The sequence below is a fragment of the Oncorhynchus clarkii genome, chromosome 4 (assembly GCF_045791955.1).
Source record: "Oncorhynchus clarkii lewisi isolate Uvic-CL-2024 chromosome 4, UVic_Ocla_1.0, whole genome shotgun sequence".
Classification (NCBI taxonomy): domain Eukaryota; kingdom Metazoa; phylum Chordata; class Actinopteri; order Salmoniformes; family Salmonidae; genus Oncorhynchus; species Oncorhynchus clarkii.
The window spans coordinates 10,298,867-10,324,919 of record NC_092150.1 but is presented as its reverse complement, the minus strand read 5'-3'; the positions used below and the strand labels follow the sequence as shown (position 1 = coordinate 10,324,919).

The window sequence follows — 26,053 nt, the reverse complement described above, 5'->3', positions numbered from 1 at the left end:
CAATCTTTGTAGTCAATCGTTGTGTAAATAAATACACATTTTGTAGACAATCATGGAACTAATAATTGCTTCTATTACACCAGATGTATGTCCTTGGACATACAGTAGAATCTATAAGGATAATGTTCTATAGTAGCTAATGGCAGCCTGCAGTACCCGGTCGGCCTTGAACTTGAGATACTCAATGAGAGGGGGAAACACTGAACTAGCCTGCAACATCACTTCCTGGAGTAGCTCAAACTGCGCATGTTATCTCTACATAAATCAACCACACGAGACACCATCCTAACTGGCTTTCTTGTCTTCAAATGTCTATTGAGTCTTCACACGTGATTGATGGTTTTGTTCATTCAGATATACAGTCATTGGTCATGTCAGGCATTTCACTAAAAGCTAGAGAATAGAAATAAAGCCAAAAGAACATAGACGGAAAGGACAGCGAGGAGGAGGAATATTCACCCTGAAGGTTGTTGTAATGTTCACATCTGTGTGTTTCTCCTCCGTCGGCCAAAAGCCTTAGAGCCTACGTTAGTGGGGACAAAGTTACTGTTGCCCATGCCCCCCGACCGGCTCAGAAAATCTGCTAGGCGGTGAGTCACGCAGGTGGCTGTGTTACAGGCTCGCTTCTGTGTTGTAATGCTGCTTCAGAAATGGAGACAGGGTTAATGGTGGGCCCTGCTCCGCACCTCGTACACATACAATACACGTGCTCACACTCATGACAGACACTCACAAACATATACATATTCAAGCACACACAGATGGCCTACACAAGTGCACTATTACACAAATAAATGTAGACAGAGGATTAATATAGTCTCTGGAAATGTTTGATCATTAGAATGGTTCAGTTGGTCATAATTCTTACCTTGAGTCTTGGTGAGGGTTTTAGAGACAGTTCAAGGATATTGGAACTGCTATTATAACTAGGATTTATTCTATACTGCAATTCAAAAAATATTGAATGCAGTTGTTGGAAGAGTCAAAGTTCCATAAAATAAACAAGTACTAACATTACATTTCTTAAGAATAAAAGGTAAAAGTCTTCCTGATATAAAAATAGGTTTATTGAAGAAGAAACATGTTACCGCATAAAGAAACCATTTATTATGGTTGAATATTACGTACGTTATCTCTCATGAATTTGGAGATTTGAGGAATTTGTAACGCAATCAAATTATATGAATATACACTCATAAAAAAAACATCTATACATTGAGTCATTCTTTTGAATAATTGTCATTTTTAGATAAGTTCTCATTTCGATTGTCTAAACGTCATTCTCTGCCGAAAGGGGGAAGGAATTATCAAAAGAAGAAGGGAAAAAATCACGGGGGCGTTGCGATGGGAAATCCGTTCTAATGTCAAGCAGGCAAAATCCACATGCACGGAGACTTAAAACCAGGAGGACATTCAAATTAAAAGTGAAAAAGAGTGGGAACAGGAGGAAGGGTTAGATGCTGTCAAGTGTCTCCCCGTAGCTTGCATAACGTTCGCTCTCGGGCGCGCTGCGTTTCTTGCCAGGCGTGCCCGCGCCCACGTCTGTGCGGGGGAACGTTTGTAATTTGTGCAGGTCCTGGGACAGTTTGCCCAGCATGCAGGTGCTGAGGTTGGAGCAGCGCTTGGTTAGGGGTCTTTCAATGCTGTCAGAGGGGAGAGACAAACATGCAGAAAACAGGCTCATAGTAGCGGGACCCATGCAGGTTTCTCGCTCCAACACACACACCACACACCACACCACACACACCACACACACCACACACACCACACACACCACACACACCACACACACCACACACACCACACACACACACACACACAGACACACACACACACTTTCTCTCTTTCATGTTAGTACTGTGTCATCCCCCTTTAATTCATGCATGTCTCATACACAATGCATTGTCAGACGTGCTGTCATAGGCAATAAATTAACATTTCCAAAATATCATGCTTCAACCCCCATGCTCCAACTTCATTGTATCTTCACACCCACCCTCATATCACCCCAAACAGAACAGAACGGGTAGCTTCCTGTTGTCATGCAACTCTTTCCATCTCCACTAATTGAGACCATGCACTTATCCATCCAGTTGGGCATAATATAATATCTGCAGCAGGCAAACACACTGTTAACATTCATCCATTCAAATAACTGACTGTCAAACTTATCCATGTGGGAGGGTTACGACAGAGAATCAGCTGGGAGGGATTAGGATCTGGACCTCTGTCCTTGAGATGGAGTTAGTAACCATTCCTCTGAGCACATACCTCCAAATGGATTAAATCAAACGGCAGGTGGCTAGAAGACGTCTCTCCACACAGGTAATATAAAAGTAGCTCTGACCATCAATTCTGAGCATCACGTTTAATTCATCATCAGTCCAATAAGAGGCAAACTCAGGCTGTTAGAAATGCAGGAAGAAAAAGCAGTTGTCTGTACCTATTGCCTTCAGTCACTTGCTGATCCAGCTCTTCAGTTGTCATCTGCACAAACTCCTTGACTATGGCGTTGAGTAACCTCCGTGCCTCGTAGTCCGTGAGCGTGACTTGGTCTGTCATGGACTCTATGCCCGTTCTAGAGGAGGAAGAAAGGGGATGGGTGATGCACAGGGATCAGTGTAAAAACTCAACTGGAGTTTTCACCTGGGGGAGAAAAAGATCCTCAGAGCATCACTGAGTCTAAAGATATGATGTGGGACTGGAATGGACCCCAGCCAACATGGAAAATAGTCATCTGCTAAGAGTAGTCCATGTAAAAGGGCTGACGTGGGACCTAGTTCAGATTTATAACGGGGAGTGGCTTGGATGTTTTTACAGGCCTCATTCATCTCTCCTAAATTAAATTACTCTTGTTGTGTGGTGTTTTTTTCTTTCTGCAAACGTAATTACAGTCCCCTTTACACTTTTAGGGATAGTTCAGCCAAATTAAAAAATTACACATTTGTTTCCTTACCCTTTAAGCAGGTATGACAGCAATCCATGCTTTCGTTTAGTTTCCCTGGCACGGTTTCCACATTGCTAACATTTTAGCATTTGTGGCACAAATCCCACTCAAGTCATGGTACCAATATTAGCATTTTTCGTGTATCATGATCAGATCATCCAAAAGTATTTCAAATTGATTGTGAAGCTCAACAATGTTAGCATGTGGAAACAGTGCCAGGGAAACGTAACCTAAGCATGGATTTCTATCCCTTTAACTGGAGTGCACTTCTGGGATATTGGATAAGGAACATATTCACTTTGATGTGTTTCTTACAGTTTCAAAATCAACAATTTACAGACCAAAACATGTGTACTATGTAACTTTTATCACAGAAAAAGTATTTCCCCAAAAAAATGTAACTCATAATTTTCATTCTTAAATAATACAGTTATATATGGCAGCACGTCCTATCCATCTTTTCATGTCAGATTACACAAGTGTGTGTGTGCTCGTGTCATGTATGAGTGTCATTTTTTACATTTCTGTATGTCCGTCGGGCTCACCTGGTGGGGGCTGCTTGTGAGCTGTACATCTGGCAAATGACCAAGGCATAGGCAACAAGGAAAGCAGAGATCTTCAACATAACCATGGTCCCCTACAGCAAAGAGACAGTCCCATCAGTGACGCAATTGCATTAACATTTACATGTGACAATGAGAGAAGCAGGTCGCTAACACAAAAACATTCAGCATACCTTTACCAGAATGAGATTAAGGGTTGTACGACTAATGTAACACAATAAAACTGTTGGTTAAAGGATTCCTTCGTTAAGTTTGAAATGAGCTGCTAGAAGATGTATTGACAGCAGACTCAGCTTTACCGCACTAGCTCAGTTCAGTAGCACTGATCTCTCAAGCTGCATATCCATCCATCCTTCTGTCTCCCCATGACACCTTCCATCCAAACAGCTTCTACTCTTCTCCATGGAGCAAACTCTTCCTCCAGTCTCACAATATTGGGTACAGCACAGGACAGGAGAGGTAGTTCTCTGAGTAGGAGCCCTTGGCGTGTCCAGGAATGACGGGGGTCCAAGTCTATCGGTTGGTGCTAACTGAGGGGATGTAGCGTTAGCTAGCCGCTGCGAGGAGGGGATAGTGGTTCCAGCCAGCGTGCCAACTCCCAGGGTAGGACCAGTACATTAGTGTAATGAGCTGCCACCACTTTCTCACACACAAGCACTCCATCTCTCTCTCTCTCTCCATTCTACTCACTGTTTCTTTATCTCCATCTCTTACTCTTTGGTCTCTCACTCACCCATGCTCACTTTTTTTCTCTCTCTCTCTCTCTCTCTCTCTCTCTCCTTTCTTTCCATCTTTTCTGTTCTGCCTCCACCACAGAGCTGAAGGAGAGTTGTGACCCCTACGGCCACACTTCAATCCCAATCCCATTACCGTCACAATCACATCACACTGCGCCAAAATGCAGGTCCACACTCTCCATATCCAACCGAGTTACAGAGTCCTCAGACACGACCCATTAAGTCAACCTACCATCCAAATACACAGTCTCCACCATGTGGATCTGGTTCAAGTTCTCCACTTACCTTTTGTGTTAATAACCGGGCCCCCAAAAATATATAGCTTTGTAGGAAACGCCTAAGTTGACTTCTCTCACTTTGAAGACCAACTCTTGGATCTGTAGCACGCAGTACCAATGCACAAGCCTATATATCCACTGCTTGCATTTGTGCATTGACTGTGTAGGTGTTTAATTATCTCCCGTCGGCCAATCCCGTCACTAAGATGCTCCTGCGAGCCAATCGGATGACACCCTTTACTTTTGGCACACTAATAAGGGATATGGCTTTGCAATGACGTCATTCTTTAGTCACTAAGTGCTCCATTCACAAAATCCACCAGTCATTTGGACAATTTGATATCCAAATTTCCATTGAGGTCATTAATTAACCAGGAGCAAATCTAATGAATGGCCACAGCAACCATCCCTCGTAATAAATATATTAAAGGCTTCCAAAAATGTTACACGCATGCTATTTTTCAAATGCCAAATTGATAAGCCACAGCAAAGTACTAGTAGGCAGGGCCATCTGCTGGGAATGAAGGTATACTGCGGTCCCATCCACTCCTAGGTTGGTGCTACTCAACCAAGAGACATAGGGATCAAGTACCCCAGTCAATTCCGCTGTCATGCTGAAACTCAATGCGGCCGATTGTTCTACTCAAAAAGGTTTACAATTATCTGAGCAGTTAAATAAAAGAGCATGTATTACCATCATGAATACAATCACTGCAACAACTTCAACTCGTAAGAATATGATTTTTTCATGTCCTTATTTTATACAATTAAGATTTTAAAAAATGTGGAATTTGATCATGGTTTTGAACTCCTCTAATGTAATCTGAGTTAATGAGTATGACTGTGTCTCAATGATCACAGGGTGATCGCATATAACACAGGTTTCTATAAAGGGTTCATCATTACGTTATTCATCTACAAGTTACCTAGTCCACATACCAAAAGACAACATTGGTATGAATTATGATAACATGGCTAATGCGTTATAATGATTATCCCTGCCCCAGTCCATGTCCTTCTTCAATGGATAAATGAAGTGGACTTCAACAGGGAATCATTGCAGAATCCCTGATGACAAAGACAGTTGTTTTTCAAAAGCAATTACAGAACTGTTTGTCAGGTGACATCATCTAATTTCCCTTCCTTTTCATTAGCGGGCAAAGTGTGTGAAAGTGTGTGTGTGTGTGTGTGTGTGTGTGTGTGTGTGTGTGTGTGTGTGTGTGTGTGTGTGTGTGTGTGTGTGTGTGTGTGTGTGTGTGTGTGTGTGTGTGTGTGTAAGAGAAGGAGAGTGGGGGGCCTTTCCCTGCATGCGTCACAGAGGTACCCCATTAGACAGGATGAGCCTTTTAGTGTTATTGAACAGTGAGCGGCGCCGAAGTCCCAGGTGCTAAATCACAGTCAAATGGACTGCGCAGAGGTCCCAGCCCCACACTACATAGCCAGAAGTATGTGGACACCCCTTCAAATTAGTGATTTGTCTATTTCAGCCACACCCGTTGCTGACAGGTGTATAAAGTCGAGCACACCGCCATGCAATCTCCATAGACAAACATTGGCAGTAGAATGGCCCATACTGAAGAGCTCAGTGACTTTCAACGTGGCACTGTCAAAGGATGCCACCTTTCCAACAAGTCAGTTTGTAAAGTGTCTGCCCTGCTAGAGCTGCCCCGGACAACTGTAGGTGCTGTCATTGTGACGTGGAAACGTTTAGGAGAAACAATGGCTCAGCCGCGAAGTGGTAGTCCACACAAGCTCTTGGAACAGGACCGCCGAGTGCTGAAGCACGTAGCGTGTAACAATCAACCGTCCTCGGTCTCAACACTCACTACAGAGTTCCAAACTGCCTCCGGAAGCAACGTCAGCACAAGAACTGTTCATCGGGAGCTTCATGAAATGGGTTTCCATGGCCGAGCAGCCGCAAGATCACCATGCGCAATGCCAAGCATCGACTGGAGTGGTGTAAAGCTCGCCACCACTGGACTCTGGAGAAGTGGAAACGCATTCTCTGGAGTGATGAATCCCGCTTCACCATCTTGCAGTACGGCAGACTAATCTATGTTTGAGGGATGCCAGGAGAACGCCACCTGCCCAAATGCATAGTGCCAACTTTAAAGTTTGGTGGAGGAGGAATAATGGTCTGGGGCTGTTTTTCATGGTTCGGGCTACAACCAGTGAAGGGAAATATTAACACTACAGCATACAATGACATTCTAGACAATTCTGTGCTTCCAACTTTGTGGCAATAATTTGGGGAAGGTCCTTTCCTGTTTCAGCATGACAATGACTCCATGCACAAAGTGAGGTCAATACAGAAATGATTTGTTGAGATCAGTGTGGGAGAACTTGACTGGCCTGCACAAAGCCCTGACCTCAACCCCATCAAACAACTTTTGCGATGAATTGAAAACTCAGAGTGTGAGCCAGGCCAAATCGACCGACATCAGTGCCCTACCTCACAAATGCTCTTGTGGATGATTGGAAGAAACTGCCAGCAGCAATGTTTCAACATCTAGTGGAAAGTCTTCACAGAAGAGTGGAGGCTGTTATAGCAGCAAAGGTACAAATGTGTAATTCATTTGTTTTCATAATTTCTTTCTTCAGTTTCATATTTATTTTTCTTCTGTTTTTCAGTTTCAGTATTCTGTTTCATTTTGATGAACCTCGTCATACATCCATCCAAATGAAGTAATCAGACTTATTGCTTTACTTTTTTTTACATTTTGCGACGGAAAAGTTCTGTTAGCATACATTCCTGAGTTATCTCATCACATTTATCAAAGTTGAGTTAACTAGAAATCTGGTTGCTTTGATTTTTTTAAATTGACTTAACTTTCGATTTCAAGTCCTTTCAACTTAACGATGTAAGGATATCATCAGCTGAACTATTTAAGCTTCATGGACCAACGTAGCGAATTTGGAGGGGTAGCCCCAGGCAGGGACTCAAACCTGGGTTCACTGGCTGTCAAGTGTCAACCCAACACCTTATACGTTGGTCCATGACGCCAAGCGAGCTGAAGTTGGATGAGCTGTAGCTGAATCTATACTGTAGATTTCTGCTCAACTATGGAAATGATTGTATTATTGACGGATGGCTGTTATATTTGGCTGAATGACGACATGGCTATTCAGCTAGAAGAATACACTCTGCACCGGCAGGATAGAACAGCACACTCCGGTAAGACGAGGGGGAGGGGGGGGGGGGGGGGTCTGTACATATTTGTAAACATCAGCTGGTGCATGAAATCTAAGGAAGTCTCTAGATTTTGCTCGCCTGAAGTTGAGTATATTGTGATAAACTGCAGGCCACAGTACTTGCCTAGAAACTTCTCAGCTATACTTTTCATGGCTGTTTATTTACCACCACAGAAAGATGCTGGCACTAAGACCGCACTCAGTCAGCTGTATAAGGAAATAAGCAAACAGGAAACCACTCACCCAGAGGCGGTGCTCCTAGTGGCCGGATACTTTAATGCAGGGAAACTTAAATCAGTTCTACCAAATCTCTATCAACATGTTAAATGTGCAACCAGAGGGAAAACAATTCAACATCACCTGTACTCCACACACAGAGACGCATACAAAGCTCTCCCTCGCCCTCCATTTGGTAAATCCGACCACAACTCTATCCTCCTGATTCCTGCTGACAAGCAAAAATGAAAGCAGGAAGCACCAGTAACTCGGTCTATAAAAGAATGGTCAGATGAAGCAGATGCTAAACTGCAGGACTGCTTTGCTATCACAGACTGGAACATGTTCCCGGGATTCTTCCGATGACATTGAGGAATACACCACATCAGTCACTGGCTTTATCAATAAGTGCATTGAGGACGTCGTCCCGACAGTGACTGTACATACATACCCCAACCAGAAGCCATGGATTACAGGCAACATTCGCACTGAGCTAAAGGGTAGAGCTGCCGCTTTCAAGGTGCGGGACTCTAACCTGGAAGCTTACAAGAAATCCCGCTATGCCCTGCGACGAACGATCAAACAGGCAAAGCTTCAATACAGGGCTAAGATTGAATCATACTACACCGGCTCAGACGCTCGTCGGATGTGGCAGGGCTTGCAAACTACTACAGACTACAAAGGGAAGCACAGCCGCGAGCTGCCCAGTAACACGAGCCTACCAGACGAGCTAAATCACTTCTATGCTCACGTCGAGGCAAGCAACACTGAGGCAGACATGAGAGCATCAGCTGTTCCGGACGACTGTGTGATCACGCTCTCCGTAGCCGACGTGAGTAAGACCTTTAAACAGGTCAACATACACAAGGCTGCGGGGCCAGACGGATTACCAGGACGAGTGCTCCGGGCATGTGCTGACCAACTGGCAGGTGTCTTCACTGACATTTTCAACATGTCCCTGATTGAGTCTGTAATACCAACATGCTTCAAGCAGACCACCATAGTCCCTGTGCCCAAGAACACAAAGGCAACCTGCCTAAATGACTACTGACCCGTAGCACTCACGTCCGTAGCCATGAAGTGCTTTGAAAGGCTGGTAAGGGTTCACATCAACACCATTATCCCAGAAACCCTAGACCCGCTCCAATTTGCATACCGCCCAAACAGATCCACAGATGAAGAAATCTCTATTGCACTCCACACTGCCCTTTCCCACCTGGACAAAAGGAACACCTATGTGAGAATGCTGTTCATTGACTACAGCTCAGCGTTCAACACCATAGTGCCCTCAAAGCTCATCACTAAGCTAAGGATCCTGAGACTAAACACTTCCCTCTGCAACTGGATCATGGACTTCCTGACAGGTCGCCCTGTCAGGCCTGATCACCGACAACGACGAGACAACCTATAGGGAGGAGGTCAGAGACCTGGCCGGGTGGTGTCAGAATAACAACCTATCTCCCAATGTAACCAAGACTAAGGAGATGACTGTGGACTACAGGAAAAGGAGCACCGAGCATGTCCCCATTCTCATTGACGGGGCTGTAGTGGAGCAGGTCGAGAGCTTCAAATTCTTTGGTGTCCACATCAACAACAAACTAGATTGGTTCAAACACACCAAGACAGTCGTGAAGAGGGCATGACAAAGCCTATTCCCCCTCAGGAAACTAAAAAGATTTGGCATGGGTCCTGAGATCCTCAAAAGGTTTTCCAGCTGCAACATCGAGAGCATTGGTTGCATCACTGCCTGGTACGGCAATTGCTCGGCCTCCAACCGCAAGGCACTTCAGAGGGTAGTGCGTACGGCCCAGTACATCACTTGGGCAAAGCTGCCTGCCATCCAGGACCTCTACACCAGGCGGTGTCAGAGGAAGGCCCTGAAAATTGTCAAAGACCCCAGCCATCCCAGTCATAGACTGTTCTCTCTACCTCCGCATGGCAAGCGGTACCGGAGTGCCAAGTCTAGGACAAAAAGGCGTCTCAACAGTTTTTACCCCCAAGCCATAAGAATCCTGAACAGGTAACCTATGGTTACCCGGACTATTTGCATTGTGTGCCCCCCCAACCCCTCTTTTACGCTGCTGCTACTCTCTGTCTATCTTATATGCATAGTCACTTTAACTATACATTCATGTACATACTACCTCAATTGGCCCGACCAACCAGTGCTCCTGCACATTGGCTAACCGGGCTATCTGCATTGTGTCCCACCACCCAGCAACCCCTCTTTTTATGCTTCTGCTACTCTCTGTTCATCATATATGCACAGTTACTTTAACGATACCTACATGTACATACTACCTCAATAAGCCTGACTAACCGGTGTCTGTATATAGCCTTGCTACTCTTTTTTCAAACGTCTTTCTACTGTTGTTTTATTTCTTTACTTACCTACACACACACACACACACACACACACACACACACACACACACACACACACACACACACACACACACACACACACACACACACACACACACACACACACACACACACACACACACACACACACACACACACACACATACCTTTTTTGGCACCATTGGTTAGAGCCTGTAAGTAAGCATTTCACTGTAAGGTTTACACAAACTTTGATTTGATTTTTATTTTGATTGAGCCAAGTATGTTTATGACAGACTAGTGTCTCCTTTGACTCCTAACTAGTTTCAGTCATGATCCATATAATGGACCAAACAGGTAGGTCTATCAAATCTGAGTAACCACAGACCACATAAACAGGTACAACAAAAATCTCATTAAGGGTTAGAACAAATCAATTTACTATATCTGGTTAAATGCATCAGCCTCTGCAATACATGGATCAGTTGTAACTGATCCCCGACAGAGTGGCGCAGCGGTCTAAGGCACTGCATCGCTGCAGTCCCTGGTTTGAATCCAGCCTGCATCACATCCGGCCGTGATTGGGAGTCCCATAGGGCGGCGCACAATTGGCCCAGCTTTGTACAGGATAGGTCATCATTGTAAATAATAATTTGTTCTTAACTGGCTTGCCTAGTTAAATAAAGGTTAAATAAATAATAAGTATAATACAACTTGCAGAAAGGTATACTGGGTAATATGTTAATTAAACACGTGTTTAAGCCAAAACAGTATTTTATGTTGTAAGTGTCAGCAAACATTACTCTCATGTGATCAAATCAGCAATTTGTGTTGCAAATGACAATATTTCAGTTCATTCTGTTTCAACTCACATTGAGTAAAAATCATTGAGTTAGGGGAATAATAATTCATGTCAGCTCAACAATTTCCCAATTTGAAGTCCAGACAACTTGGATATTTAAGTTTTTTTAAAATTACAGTATTACTGTGTACTAATCGTACTACATACTTTTTTAGAACATAATGTTAATAAAAAATGTATGCAGGAAGCAACAAATATCAATATAAAACATATTTTCACATAACCAAACTGCCTACTATATAAGATGCAAATACAGGTATCTGGACACGGCCATTCTTTTAGACTGCTGAAGCAAGCACACATATTTTCCTCAGGAAATTGACATTTTCTAGTTATTTACTTCAAACTTTGTATTGTCTTTCTATGCCATGGGATTAAGAGAAGTAAGTATTACATCATCCAGTAACCTAACATGCAACATGCACTAATAACAATGTCATCATCCAGTAACCTAACATGCAACATGCACTAATAACAATGTCGCCACCAAAACATTTAACCTTTTAATCACGGACAAAGATTGATGAGGATATAGACACCTTTGAACATTACAAAGCACCCCAACGTACAGAGACTGTAAATCATTATATCAGAGATCTACATTGTGATGGGGCCAAAGTGGAGTGATATGAATCGTTGATCTATGGATCTATCAGTGAATCGTTGATCTATGGATCTATCAGTGTCTCCATTCACTGCTGGGTGCTCCAAGGTTCAGGGGAAGTACCCTGTCCATATAAATCACTTCCTCAAGGAAAAAGCAACAGCACTTAAGTCATTAGCAGACTCCAACCTTCTGTAATGGCTCTCAATCTCCAAATCTAATCAGTGCTGCACACCATCACCACAAAGGATGCTCTCCCTTGATTAAATTCAAGTTCAAGTGTGTGACCAAGCTCTTGTCTTCGGGGGCTCTCCCACTGGGGCGTTATGGGAACGTTTGAACACCTGCCGACTTCCATCAGACTGGGATTACCCACAAGGCCCTAAGAGTGCAGGCAGGCACACACACGCACACCCACACACACAAACACACACCCAACATACATTAATTAATTCATTATGCGAGCGGGATGGGGGCGCAAACAAATGCCACATTCAGATTTGGGGACAGGTCATTACTTAAAGGCCCATGGGAAGTGCCACTTGACTTGTAAGAGCAGCCGAGCACTTGCTGGATTTGCTGTTATTCATCCTGGGAGCATTAGAGAAATTACATTTAATCGTTGAAACGTTGGGGCATCAATTAGTTGGTCATGCCATATAGTGCGTGGGAGGCAGTGGCGGACTTATCATTAGGCAGAAGAGAAAATTGCCTCAGGCCTCACATCATCAGATGCCCCGTGAACTGGGCATTATAAAAATTTAAAAAAAATAGTAATTCAAATATACAGTGCCTTGCGAAAGTATTCGGCCCCCTTGAACTTTGCGACCTTTTGCCACATTTCAGGCTTCAAACATAAAGATATAAAACTGTATTTTTTTTGTGAAGAATCAACAACAAGTGGGACACAATCATGAAGTGGAAGGACATTTATTGGATATTTCTAACTTTTTTAACAAATCAAAAACTGAAAAATTGGGCGTGCAAAATTATTCAGCCCCTTTACTTTCAGTGCCGCAAACTCTCTCCAGAAGTTCAGTAAGGATCTCTGAATGATCCAATGTTGACCTAAATGACTAATGATGATAAATACAATCCACCTGTGTGTAATCAAGTCTCCGTATAAATGCACCTGCACTGTGATAGTCTCAGAGGTCCGTTAAAAGCGCAGAGAGCATTATAAAGAACAAGGAACACACCAGGCAAGTCCGAGATACTGTTGTGAAGAAGTTTAAAGCCGGATTTGGATACAAAAAGTTTTCCCAAGCTTTAAACATCCCAAGGAGCACTGTGCAAGCGACAATATTGAAATGGAAGGAGTATCAGACCACTGCAAATCTACCAAGACCTGGCCGTCCCTCTAAACTTTCAGCTCATACAAGGAGAAGACTGATCAGAGATGCAGCCAAGAGGCCCATGATCACTCTGGATGAACTGCAGAGATCTACAGCTGAGGTGGGAGACTCTGTCCATAGGACAACAATCAGTCATGTATTGCACAAATCTGGCCTTTATGGAAGAGTGGCAAGAAGAAAGCCATTTCTTAAAGATATCCATAAAAAGTGTCGTTTAAAGTTTGCCACAAGCCACCTGGGAGACACACCAAACATGTGGAAGAAGGTGCTCTGGTCAGATGAAACCAAAATTGAACTTTTTGGCAACAATGCAAAACGTTATGTTTGGCGTAAAAGCAACACAGCTGAACACACCATCCCCACTGTCAAACATGGTGGTGGCAGCATCATGGTTTGGGCCTGCTTTTCTTCAGCAGGGACAGGGAAGATGGTTAAAATTGATGGGAAGATGGATGGAGCCAAATACAGGACCATTCTGGAAGAAAACCTGATGGAGTCTGCAAAAGACCTGAGACTGGGACGGAGATTTGTCATCCAACAAGACAATGATCCAAAACATAAAGCAAAATCTACAATGGAATGGTTAAAAAATAAACATATCCAGGTGTTAGAATGTCCAGACCTGAATCCAATCGAGAATCTGTGGAAAGAACTGAAAACTGCTGTTCACAAATGCTCTCCATCCAACCTGACTGAGCTCGAGCTGTTTTGCAAGGAGGAATGGGAAAAAATGTCAGTCTCTCGATGTGCAAAACTGATAGAGACATACCCCAAGCGACTTACAGCTGTAATCGCAGCAAAAGGTGGCGCTACAAAGTATTAACTTAAGGGGGATGAATAATTTTGCACGCCCAATTTTTCAGTTTTTGATTTGTTAAAAAAGTTTGAAATATCCAATAAATGTCGTTCCACTTCATGATTGTGTCCCACTTGTTGTTGATTCTTCACAAAAAAATACAGTTTTATATCTTTATGTTTGAAGCCTGAAATGTGGCAAAAGGTCGCAAAGTTCAAGGGGGCCGAATACTTTCGCAAGGCACTGTATATATTTCTCCACTCGACCCCCCCCCCCCCCCCAACCTACTACCCCCCATCCTCCACACGATCCGCTGTTGCGGGCTGCTCAGCTCACTGCTCTCATTCTTTCTTGCTTCAGTAGGTTGGTCCAGCAGCTAAATCTGTGGGAAGCTTCAAAGTTGCATCATCTAAACATTCTTCCTAGAACTGTCTATGAAGGGTTGCTAGGAAATGTTATATATAATTATATGTAGAACCCTTCTTGCCTTCCAAAGAATCCTTCTTGCCGTTCAAAGAATCATCAAAGAACCCTTTCTTCCAAAAATGGTTCTTAGGATGTTAAAGGTTCTAGGTAGAACCCTTTCAGTTACAAAGAACCCTTGTCTTCCAAAAAAGGTTCTTCTGATCAAAACAGTTCTTGGTAGAACCCTATCCCTCCACAAATAACCCTTTTGGAACCATTTTTCTAAGAATGTACTACACGAGTGAAGAGCAAAATACACTTGTTAAGCAACATAACATGCAAAAAATCCTTAATATAATGAGCAAACTAGAATACAGATGATAAGCACTCAACTCAGCTAACATTTTGGCCTCTGTCTGGGGCCTCCAATTCTCTAAGTCCGCCCCTGGTGGGAGAAAGCTTTGGCTAGCCCTGACATCATCCAGTGCTGTCTGCATGCACAGCTCTGCTACTGTAGTAGGCTGCTTCCTCCACTCTCATTCAAGTAACAGATGCCCGAGAGAAAAAGAGCCCCCTCAGCAATCAATGTCTAGACCAATGGTTGATGTGGACCGGTGCTGGGTTACCAGATCTGAGTACTGGAGTACCGGCTCCCTTTTCATTCCACGTCAAGCGTTGATCTCTAGACAGTTGCCAATAGTGTGGTTTGAGAGAACAGTTTCCAAAAATGTCCTATTATATTGAATGAAGTTGTTGCATGTGACATTAGTTACACAGTCCAAAACACTTGAAGACATAAACCACAGAGACAGCAAAGGTGCACCACATTATAGCTAATCATTATCTCTTTGTTATTTTTACTTGCAAGGATTCCCTACTGCCTATTGAACACTGTTAGAACAAAGATGCTATCTAGAACCTAAAAGGGTTCTTCGGCTGTCCCCATAGGAGAACCTTTTGAATAACCATTTCCACATAGGGTTCTGTTTGGAACTCAAAAGGTTTACCTGAAACCAAAAAGGGTTCTCCTATGGGGACAGCTGAAGAACCCTTTTGGAAAACTTTTTTCTAAGAGTTTATTTGAGGCCTTGGGATCCTTTTATGTCACTTCATATCGTTATCCAAATATATCATATAAGAAAAAGTGTCCACTTGCCAACATAATATGTGGACTCAAAATTTGATTTGAATTGGGGTTTGTTGTTGGGATTTGTAATTGGGATTTGTAATTGGGGTTTGTTATCAGGGTTTGTTGTTGGGGTTTGTTATTGGGGTTTGTTGTTGGGGTTTGTTATTGGGGTTTGTTGTTGGGGTTTGAGGGAATGAAGTTCCTGGTGTTCTTTAACACAGTCATCTGACAAAGACGCCAAGATACCAGGATACACAGAAGGAATCAACATCAAGGAGATTACACAGCAACATAATGGCACAGTTCTTGGTTGGGGAAACTACTCTGATAATATAGTTGACCATGCTACCAATTACTTCACACTGTGAAAAATGTAGTTTTCTTAACTAAAGTTACTTTGAAAAAGTAGATCTCTACATCCAAGCTACTTTGTGAAAATGTATCATATCTAAATATGAAACGTCACAGACTACAAATTGCAAGACTATATTACTCTGGAGTCAGATGTTTATAGAATATGTAATTTAACCTATTAAACACAAAAATATGTTTCAAGTAAGAATTAAGCAGGTCTGATGGCGAAAATGAAAATAAATTCCAGCCTACTTAGTAGTTCCATTAGTAGCTACATGGCTAAAAAGTAATTAACTACTGAAAACACTACCAATATTTGAATTTAGGGTAACACTTTTAGATGTGTTGTGACATATTTAAGCAGTAAGGCCCGAGGAGGTGTGGTATATGGCCAATATACCACGTCTAAGGACTGTTCTTAATCACAACGCAGAGTGCCTGGACAAAGCCATTGCTGTGGTATATTGGCCATATATCACAAACCCCAGAGGAGCCTTAATGCTATTATAAACTGGTTACCAACGTAATTAGAACAGTAAAACTAAATGTTTTGTCATACCCATGATATACGGTCTCTTGTACCATGGCTTTCAGCCAATCAAAATTCAGTTCACCCAGTTTATAAATTCCTTATAAACTGGGTGGTTCGAGCCCTGAATGCTGATTGGCTGACAGCCATGGTATATCAGACTGTATACCATGGGTATGACAAAACATTTATTCTTTCTGCTCTAATTACGTTGTTAAGGAGTTTATAATAGCATTAAGGCTCCTCTGGGGTTTGTGATATATGGCCAATATAACACGGCTAAGGACTGTATCCAGGCACTCTGCGTTGTGTCGTACTTAAGAACAGCCCTTAGCCATGGTACATTGGCCATATACCACACCCCCTCGTGCCTTATTGCTTAAATATTTTATGGCTGGTTATGACACCTAAATATGAGTGTCAAAGCCCACATATTGATTATTAATAATTTCTCAAATATTTATTAGCTAATCATTCAGTCGAATACGCTATGCTACAGCCATTGAATCTGTCTTTGAGCGTTAATGGCTAGCTCGGTCCACAACATTATGTTCTTATATTTTTCAATCTTGAGATACAAGGGAAAATGTTTTTAATCAGTGACTGAAATTTCTCGCTACGTGATATTCACTTCCGGACTTGGAGAGCGCTCAAAGCATTGTAGAACGCTCCTCTGAATAACAGGGCGTGGTTTTGGCTTAACTGCGTTGGGAAAAAGAAAGATGCGGAAAAATGGCAATTATCCGTGTCTACTTATTCATCCTGTTTTCAGGCTTGTAACATTTATAAGCATGGCTCCGTTTTTGAAATCTAGAGATAAAATGTTTATCTAAACTATGATTAGTTTTCTTGTAATTTTGATGTATAATTTAAGTGTTTAATTTATGTACTCATGTAAATACACATAAGACGAGACATCGTTTGTAAAAAGACATGAAATCATTAAAAAAGCCAAAACGTTTATAATGAAAATAAATATAATCCGAGACGCCATCTTGTCTCATTTTCCCTTCACGTGACTGCAGCAAAGCTAAATTAGTTAACTTTTATATGTAAGTCAATGCTAGCTAGCTACATGAATAGTTGAGAGCTAGCTTTAGTATTTGAGAATGTGTAAAATCGTGTCTGTTTTTGCCATAATATATTTGGTATGAAGTTTTAATTTTCAGCTTTCATTAGCAGTGCCACTGCGTTGTAGCGTACTCTATTCTCAGATTTCTGTTCATTATTTATATATTTTCAGAAAACGTAATGCATCTGCTGCATCCACGGGTGGAGGTGAAGACCTCGAGGGAGGCTGCAAAACCAACTTTCAAATAAAAGGAAATATTCAGAATTCGCTCTGCCATTTCCTGGTTGCTAAAATTTAAATAGCTCGTCTAAATTCAGTTTATGTGACAAAACCGCTGTGACACTGTCAAGAAGCATTATGACCGTCATAATCATATAAGCCAGATAGGCCTATCACGTACATGCCCTTACATCAGTCATCAGTCACAAAGAGAGTGTCTTGTCCTGCTCCTGAAATCTGCTACTGCATTCATCCCAGTCATCAGCAACAGAGCATTGAGGTATGTGCATGTCTGACATCAATGTGTGTGCAATTACAATGATAATTTAATATGGTCAATTTCAGAAAATGTTATATAACATAAACATAATGTTTACAAGTAGGCTAAGGTGTAATGGAATGGTTTGCCTTGTGTGGTAGGTTTTGTACTATTTGACACCTGTAAAATAAGACGTAAAAAAACAATAAAGTTATGACCATATTATGACAAGTTATGTCTGCTCTTATTACATATTATGACATGGTTATGCCTGCTCTTATTACATATTATGACAAGTTATGTCTGCTCTTATTACATATTATGACAAGTTATGTCTGCTCTTATTACATATTATGACATGGTTATGTCTGCTCTTATTACATATTATGACATGGTTATGTCTGCTCTTATTACATATTATGACAAGTTATGTCTGCTCTTATTACATATTATGACAAGTTATGTCTGCTCTTATTACATATTATGACAAGTTATGTCTGCTCTTATTGCATATTATGACATGGTTATGTCTGCTCTTATTACATATTATGACATGGTTATGTCTGCTCTTATTACATATTATGACAAGTTATGTCTGCTCTTATTACATATTATGACAAGTTATGTCTGCTCTTATTACATATTATGACAAGTTATGTCTGCTCTTATTACATATTATGACAAGTTATGTCTGCTCTTATTACATATTATGACAAGTTATGTCTGCTCTTATTGCATATTATGACATGGTTATGTCTGCTCTTATTACATATTATGACATGGTTATGTCTGCTTTTTACATATTATGACATGGTTATGTCTGCTCTTATTACATATTATGACAAGTTATGTCTGCTCTTATTACATATTATGACAAGTTATGTCTGCTCTTATTACATATTATGACAAGTTATGTCTGCTCTTATTGCATATTATGACATGGTTATGTCTGCTCTTATTACATATTATGACATGGTTATGTCTGCTCTTATTACATATTATGACATGATTATGTCTGCTCTTATTACATATTATGACATGGTTATGTCTGCTCTTAATACATATTATGACAAGTTATGTCTGCTCTTATTACATATTATGACATGGTTATGTCTGCTCTTATTACATATTATGACATGGTTATGTCTGCTCTTAATACATATTATGACAAGTTATGTCTGCTCTTATTACATATTATGACATGGTTATGTCTGCTCTTATTACATATTATGACATGGTTATGTCTGCTCTTATTACATATTATGACAAGTTATGTCTGCTCTTATTACATATTATGACAAGTTATGTCTTCTCTTATTACATATTATGACAAGTTATGTCTGCTCTTATTACATATTATGACAAGTTATGTCTGCTCTTATTGCATATTATGACATGGTTATGTCTGCTCTTATTACATATTATGACATGGTTATGTCTGCTTTTTACATATTATGACATGGTTATGTCTGCTCTTATTACATATTATGACATGGTTATGTCTGCTCTTATTACATATTATGACATGGTTATGTCTGCTCTTAATACATATTATGACAAGTTATGTCTGCTCTTATTACATATTATGACATGGTTATGTCTGCTCTTATTACATATTATGACATGGTTATGTCTGCTCTTATTACATATTATGACAAGTTATGTCTGCTCTTATTACATATTATGACATGGTTATGTCTGCTCTTATTACATATTATGACATGGTTATGTCTGCTCTTATTACATATTATGACATGGTTATGTCTGCTCTTATTACATATTATGACAAGTTATGTCTGCTCTTATTGCATATTATGACATGGTTATGTCTGCTCTTATTACATATTATGACATGGTTATGTCTGCTCTTAATACATATTATGACATGGTTATGTCTGCTCTTAATACATATTATGACAAGTTATGTCTGCTCTTATTACATATTATGACATGGTTATGTCTGCTCTTATTACATATTATGACATGGTTATGTCTGCTCTTATTACATATTATGACATGGTTATGTCTGCTCTTATTACATATTATGACATGGTTATGTCTGCTCTTATTACATATTATGACATGGTTATGACCGTGTCATAACGTATTATGACGCTAAGATTCAAGTTCAACTACCACCAAGCTACAGCAAAATGTAATTCAATTACTCGTTGAGCTACATGTAGTTCACTACTCCCCAACACTGTAAGTTCTACACTTTTAAAAGATAACCATCTTGCTTTGGGGGGCTGATATTGCAGTGACACCACTGTGCGTTTGGCTCAATCATCCCGATGCCGCCGGAGAAGAAATCTTAGTGAGTCAGAAGCCAGGATGGAGGCAGCAATTCTCCTCAAGGAAACTTGGCTCCCACGTTTGGAGCCATTTCAGATTCAATCACACTTGATCAACTTGGACCGAGTCCTTCGGTATTTATAGAAAGTTAAACGGTATGCGGTTATGAAACATGGCAGAGGGCCAACGTTTGCAGTCATTTCTGCCTCCGCAGCAAAGCTGAGAGTTAAAACTGAAGGAGTATCCAATTTTTCTGTACTGTGTATTTCACTTTCCGAAAGATCTGGTCTGCAGAACCAGGTCTCTGATTAATTGAAAAACGCAGGAAGACTTTACATTAAGTTGTTCTCATACCGGTGTATGAACCCTGTATTACTACAGTAATAACCCTGTATTACTACAGTAATAACCCTGTATTACTACAGTAATAACATTGTATTAATATGTTGTTACATGGTACTTTAGTAACTGTATATTAATCACATAGTAATGGATATTGAACCTTGTAGAACAGGAAAAAAACGATTTAACTCCATCATTGTGCAATTACAAAGCATTACTGAAATAATGTGTAATAACAGTGTCGTTACAGTAGTAATAAGTGTTACTACACAGGTATAAGAGCAGCTCAACGTAAAGAGTTTCCAACAAATTTACTCTACGTAGGCTAACTATAGTTTTGATCAAGGGTAGAAAATGTATCATATTTGTACTGTTTTGTGTAGTCCTGGTGTGAGCATGTTCATCTCATTTCTATTTCTCGTGTGTTTTTGTTCCACTTCATGTTACAGTACAACTGATATTGATTACTGCATCGTAGGGAAAGAGCTTGCAAGAACAACATTTCACTGCATTGTGCACGTGACAATAAAAACATGACATTTTAAACTACTTTAGGTGCAACCTGTTCTTCGAAGAGAGGAGCTGGAACAATCTCTTCACCTTCTGAGTTCCTTGACATCCACGGTCGCCATTCACTCCTTTCTGTCGGGGATTTTGCATCTCTTCAGAGGAAGGCAGCCAAAGCAGGAGGCGGCTTGAGGCCATCCCACACTTCACCTCTGACCCAACTCTCTCGCATCTCTGGTTATGTCACCCTCATTGACGTAATTGAGTCTTGAAGCTAATGGCTCAGTCGGTGTGGTGACAATGCAATTTATACGCCATGATCAGATCTAGCGATTGCATATTCCCTCCGTACTGGGAAATGGGCAGTTTGGCCAATCAGTCAAACGCAGTGAAAGCGCTGTCAATCGTAAAAAGTAATTATTGTAACTTGATGGATTCTGAAGCACAAGAGCCCATTAACAACTTTAATGAATAGATTAGCCGAAGAAGCAGCCAGGTGGCTAAGGAACAACATTTGACCACTCGCCACCCACCTAACTCTTGCGACACCAACTCATCGCATTAGATCTTAGCAGGCTTGTATGATAACCGAGACAGTTATTATGAGGACATCGACTGTTAACTTGGTTTGTGAATCCCTGGGATGTTATTCATAAAGTCTCTCAGAGTAGAATAGCTTATCTAGGATCAGGCACCGATATACAGTGCCTTCAGAAAGTATTCATACCCCATGACTTATTCCACATTTTGTTGTGTTACAGCCTGAATTCAAAATTGATTCAATTGATTGTTTTTACCCCATAATGACAAAGTGAAAACCTGCCCAGTCCTTAATGATTACAAGCATACCCTTAACATGATGCAGCCACATTTATGCTTGACAATATGGAGAGTGGTACTCAGTAATGTAACGATCGTCTGTTGAAGAAGGTGTGGACCAAAGCGCAGCGTGGGGAGTGTTCATACTTTTATTTCAACTGAACACTCAATAACAAAAATAACAAAGAGAACGAACGAAAACCGGAACAGTCCTGTCAGGTGCAGAAACACAAAACAAAAAAAGAACTACCCACAGGGGAAAATCTACCTAAGTATGGTTCCCAATCCGAGACAACGATGGACAGCTGTCCCTGATTGAGAACCTGTCACGCTATCTACCGAAGTCGATGCCTCTCCTTGCTCGGGATGTGCTCGGCGGTCGACGTCACCGGTATTCTAGCCATCATTGATCCATTTTTCATTTTCCATTGGTTTTGTCTTGTCTTCCTACACACCTGGTTTCAATCCCATTCATTACCTGTTGTGTATTTAACCCTCTGTTTCCCATCATGTCTTGTCAGAGATTGTTTCTTGTTTCGTGTTGTTTGTATTTGGTGAGCGACGGGTCCTCGTACCCAATTTGTTTCATTTGTATTTATGGTTTTGGAGTCATGTTTTATTAAATTACTCCATTTACCAAGTTTATTCTCCTGCGCATTACTTCCCTGCCACCTATACACACGTTTGTGACAGAACCATACCCGGCCAAAACAAAGAAATACAAAAACATAGAAAAAGGAACATAGATTGCCCACCCAAATCACACCCTGACCAAACCAAAATAGAGACATAAAAAGCTCTAAGGTCAGGGCGTGACAAGTAATGTGTCGTATTGGATTTGCCCCAAACATAACACTTTGTATTCAGGACAAGAAGTGAATTGCTTTGCCACATTTTTTTGCACTATTACTTTAGTGCCTTGTTGCAAACAGGATGCATGTTTTGGAATATTTGTATTTTGTACAGGCTTCCTTCTTTTCACTCTGTCAATTAGGTTAGTATTGTGGAGTAACTACAATGTTGTTGATCCGTCCTCAGTCCTCCTATCACAGCCATTAAATACTGTAACTGTTTTAAAGTCACCATTGGCCTCATTGTGAAATCCCTGAGCGGTTTACTTCCTCTCCGGCAACGGAGTTAGGAAGGATGCCTTTATCTTTGTAGTGACTGGGTGTATTGATACACCATTCAAAGTGTAATTAATAAGTTCACCATACATAAAGGGATATTCAATGTCTGCTTTTAAACATTTTCCCCATTTACCAATAGGTGCCCTTCTTTGCGAGGCATTGGAAAACCTCCCTGGTCTTTGTGGTTGAATCTGTGTTTGAAATTCGCTGCTTGACTAGGGGATCTTAATTGTATATGTTGGGTGCAGAGATTAGGTAGTCATTCAAAAAAACATGTTAAACACTATTAATGCACACAGAGTGAATCCATGTAACTTACTATGTGACTTGTTAAAGCACATTTTTACTCCTGAACTTATTTAGGCTTGGATTAATAAAGGGGTTGAATACTTATTGACTCAAGACGTTTCAGCTTTTCAATTTTAATGAATTTACATTTCTAAAAACATAAATCCACTTTTGAGATTATGGGATATTGTGTGTAGGCCAGTGACACAAAATCACAATTTAATTCATTTAAAATGTAAGCTGTAACACAATAAAATATGAAAATTGTCAAGGGGTGTGAACACTTTCAGATTAAGGCTGAGATTCAATCAACTGCAGAAAGTGGATTTCTGCACGGCGCTATGGAAATCAAGTGTCATCTCCCTCCATAACAGACACACTGCTGTGCAACTCAAACACAACTTTGAAAGCACAGAGTGGGAATGTGCTCTATGAATTCTGGCCTGAAGTTTTACTATCTACCACAGGTATCAAAAATACCTGTAGATGACAATGTAATATTGTGAAAAAGGACATGCTTCAATCAGATGCAATGTCAGTGTTCATTTCCTAAGTGTTCTGGCTGTTAAATGGCTGTTAAATGTTTTGAGTTCATTCAAAAGTGTCCCAAGTGCAAAGAACATACTTGTGATCATGGTTAAGCTTTTAATGTCATGGATGGTATTTTCCCAGGTCTGTTCCCACAATATTGATTGACAACGATCCCTGTCCTGGTTTGCTCTCCTGCTCAGTCCTCTGCAATGGGACATGGTCCCACTGTGTCAGAATGAATCCTTCAGTCTGTCCTGGATGACATTATATGCTCAATGAAGGGTATGAAACAGTCCCTAAGTCCTCATATACCTTGAATGTTCCTTGAATGTGTTGTCTAAATCGCTCATGTTTTTTAATAATCTGTGGTCTATAAATGTGTACATAGAACATTAATGTGAAACCTGTTAAACGGACATTGATAGTGATTGGAATCAGTTATTGGGTGTCATTTCAATGAGTGCACTATGCTGTGAAGCCATTCAACATGTACTGGCTAAAGAGAGAAATACCATGCTCATCGGGATAGATGATGATATTAGAGGTGTGCTAATCTCTCGTGGACAGACTACATGTTGAGCATCAAATAAAAATGGTTGTATTTGACACATGCTTCGTAGACAACAGGTGCAGACTAACAGTGATTCCCTGGATTTTCGGCTTATTTCAAGCGGATTTCAAAAGTTTTCCAATTGGGATTTGCAACCCTATTTATAACACAGTACTATTGTTGATGAGTTACACTATAGTGAGTCTGAGGAAAATATAAGATACTGTGCTTCACAGCAGATTGACTAAGAACACATTCCTGAGGATTCTCATGTCATACCCAACCCATACAGGCTGAAAACCCAGCTCATAGATTTGTTGTCAAACTCCAGAGAAAAATTTGTGAGAAAATTGAAGAGGCTGCTCATAAAGCAGATGAAGTGGAGCCAAGAATCTCTCCCGTCTCCAAAAGTGACCTCTCACATTAGCTATTCCAAAATTACAGTATCGGATGAGAAAATGCAATTAATGTTTGAGCATTTGCCGGGGAGCAAGGGAAATACTTTGAGTTCAGTAATGATTTGACGTCTTCTTGCTTCCCAGACTTGGTATCGACCGATTTCTCCATCTACTTCTGACAATGGAGGAGGATGAAGAAATAGATGGTGTCTACATTAACTTGAGGGAGTTGTGTTTTGTCTGTCAGTGCTTGTTGTCTGATTATTTTGTTTGAAAAGCCAAGAACCTTTATGTGAAGAAAGCACCAAGAAGTAGGTGCTACAATAGGCAGGGACATCTGAAGACGATTTGATATGAGAATGATGACAGTTCAATGACAAAAGCTTTCTTTTTATCTAAGGATAACACTCCCCCTTCCCCTCTCACCAGTGATATGAGTAACCTTGCCAGGAAATTACAGTTGTGATAAACATCCTCGCTGTCACACATGAAAAGCACCTGAGGGTTTGAAATACTTGTTTGGAGTAATTCACTCTGACACATCAAAAGACCTCCCTAGATCATCCTGCCCTTGATGTAATGGAGTCCTGTCGTGGAATCTCCCTCAATGGACCCCTTACGAAACCACCTGTTGATTTCTGATTAGACCGCACGCTCACAACATGGTTGACAGGCAAAATGGGGAGGAGGCGGGGACTACCCTCTCCTCCTCTCTCTAATGGCTGGATGGACACTGAAGGCCCAGAGGCTAGAGCCTGCTAGTCACACCTGTCAGAGCAGAATCAGAGCAGCATGGAACGATAGCACATCAAAAAACACATGATGCCCCACAAAACCCGACACCACACACATAAGAGCCATCACAGCTGTCAGTCAGAACCTCAAAGGCCAGGTGATTCAGGAGCCAACATGGCTGTTTATCTACATACATGAATCTAAAGCAGGCATTGTACAATGTATTGATTAGATCAAATGGCTAATTATAGATCACCACTGAGACACAAAGGGGCAGTTAAAGAGCCTCCATGTGGCTCTGGACCATCAGGTTCCTGACCCCCGTACTAAGACAATCTGTACTGAAATCCACATAGTGCATGGACATTTTCTTGATTCCATGATTCCCAGCACAAAATGTATAATGGGGCTTGTGAAATTGTGAAATTGAAAATGTTTAGAAATGATCTACAGCAGTGATGTTTTAGGGGAACCCAGAAAACATCAGATAAGGTGGCATTTTTTTCTAACGAGGAAGCATTTGTCTCATGGAAAACGAGACAAGAGAACGAATGAGGAGCGCTGAAAGAGGAGAGGGACTATATATCTAGAAGGCTGG

The 26,053-nt window shown here is 41.0% G+C and overlaps 1 protein-coding gene across 1 annotated transcript; it reads right to left on the bottom strand.

The window, feature by feature from the left end:
* Positions 1-1,061: 1,061 nt before the first annotated feature.
* On the bottom strand, positions 1,062-4,610 carry LOC139407561 (calcitonin-1-like). The gene is made up of 4 exons (XM_071151386.1): positions 4,533-4,610; positions 3,493-3,584; positions 2,444-2,578; positions 1,062-1,643 (listed from the first exon to the last, which is right to left on the bottom strand). Exons 2-4 carry the CDS (start codon positions 3,576-3,578, stop codon positions 1,454-1,456), a joined length of 411 nt encoding a protein of 136 aa, XP_071007487.1. The 5' UTR covers positions 3,579-3,584; positions 4,533-4,610; the 3' UTR covers positions 1,062-1,453.
* Positions 4,611-26,053: the final 21,443 nt, after the last annotated feature.

Excerpts from the sequence above, each read along its gene's own strand:
- LOC139407561 (XM_071151386.1), bottom strand. The coding sequence starts at position 3,578 with ATGGTTATGTTGAAGATCTCTGCTTTCCTTGTTGCCTATGCCTTGGTC. Across the intron at positions 2,579-3,492 it reads TCACAAGCAGCCCCCACCAG|AACGGGCATAGAGTCCATGA; the intron begins GTGAGCCCGACG and ends TTCCTCCTCTAG. Across the intron at positions 1,644-2,443 it reads CAAGTGACTGAAGGCAATAG|CATTGAAAGACCCCTAACCA; the intron begins GTACAGACAACT and ends CCCCTCTGACAG.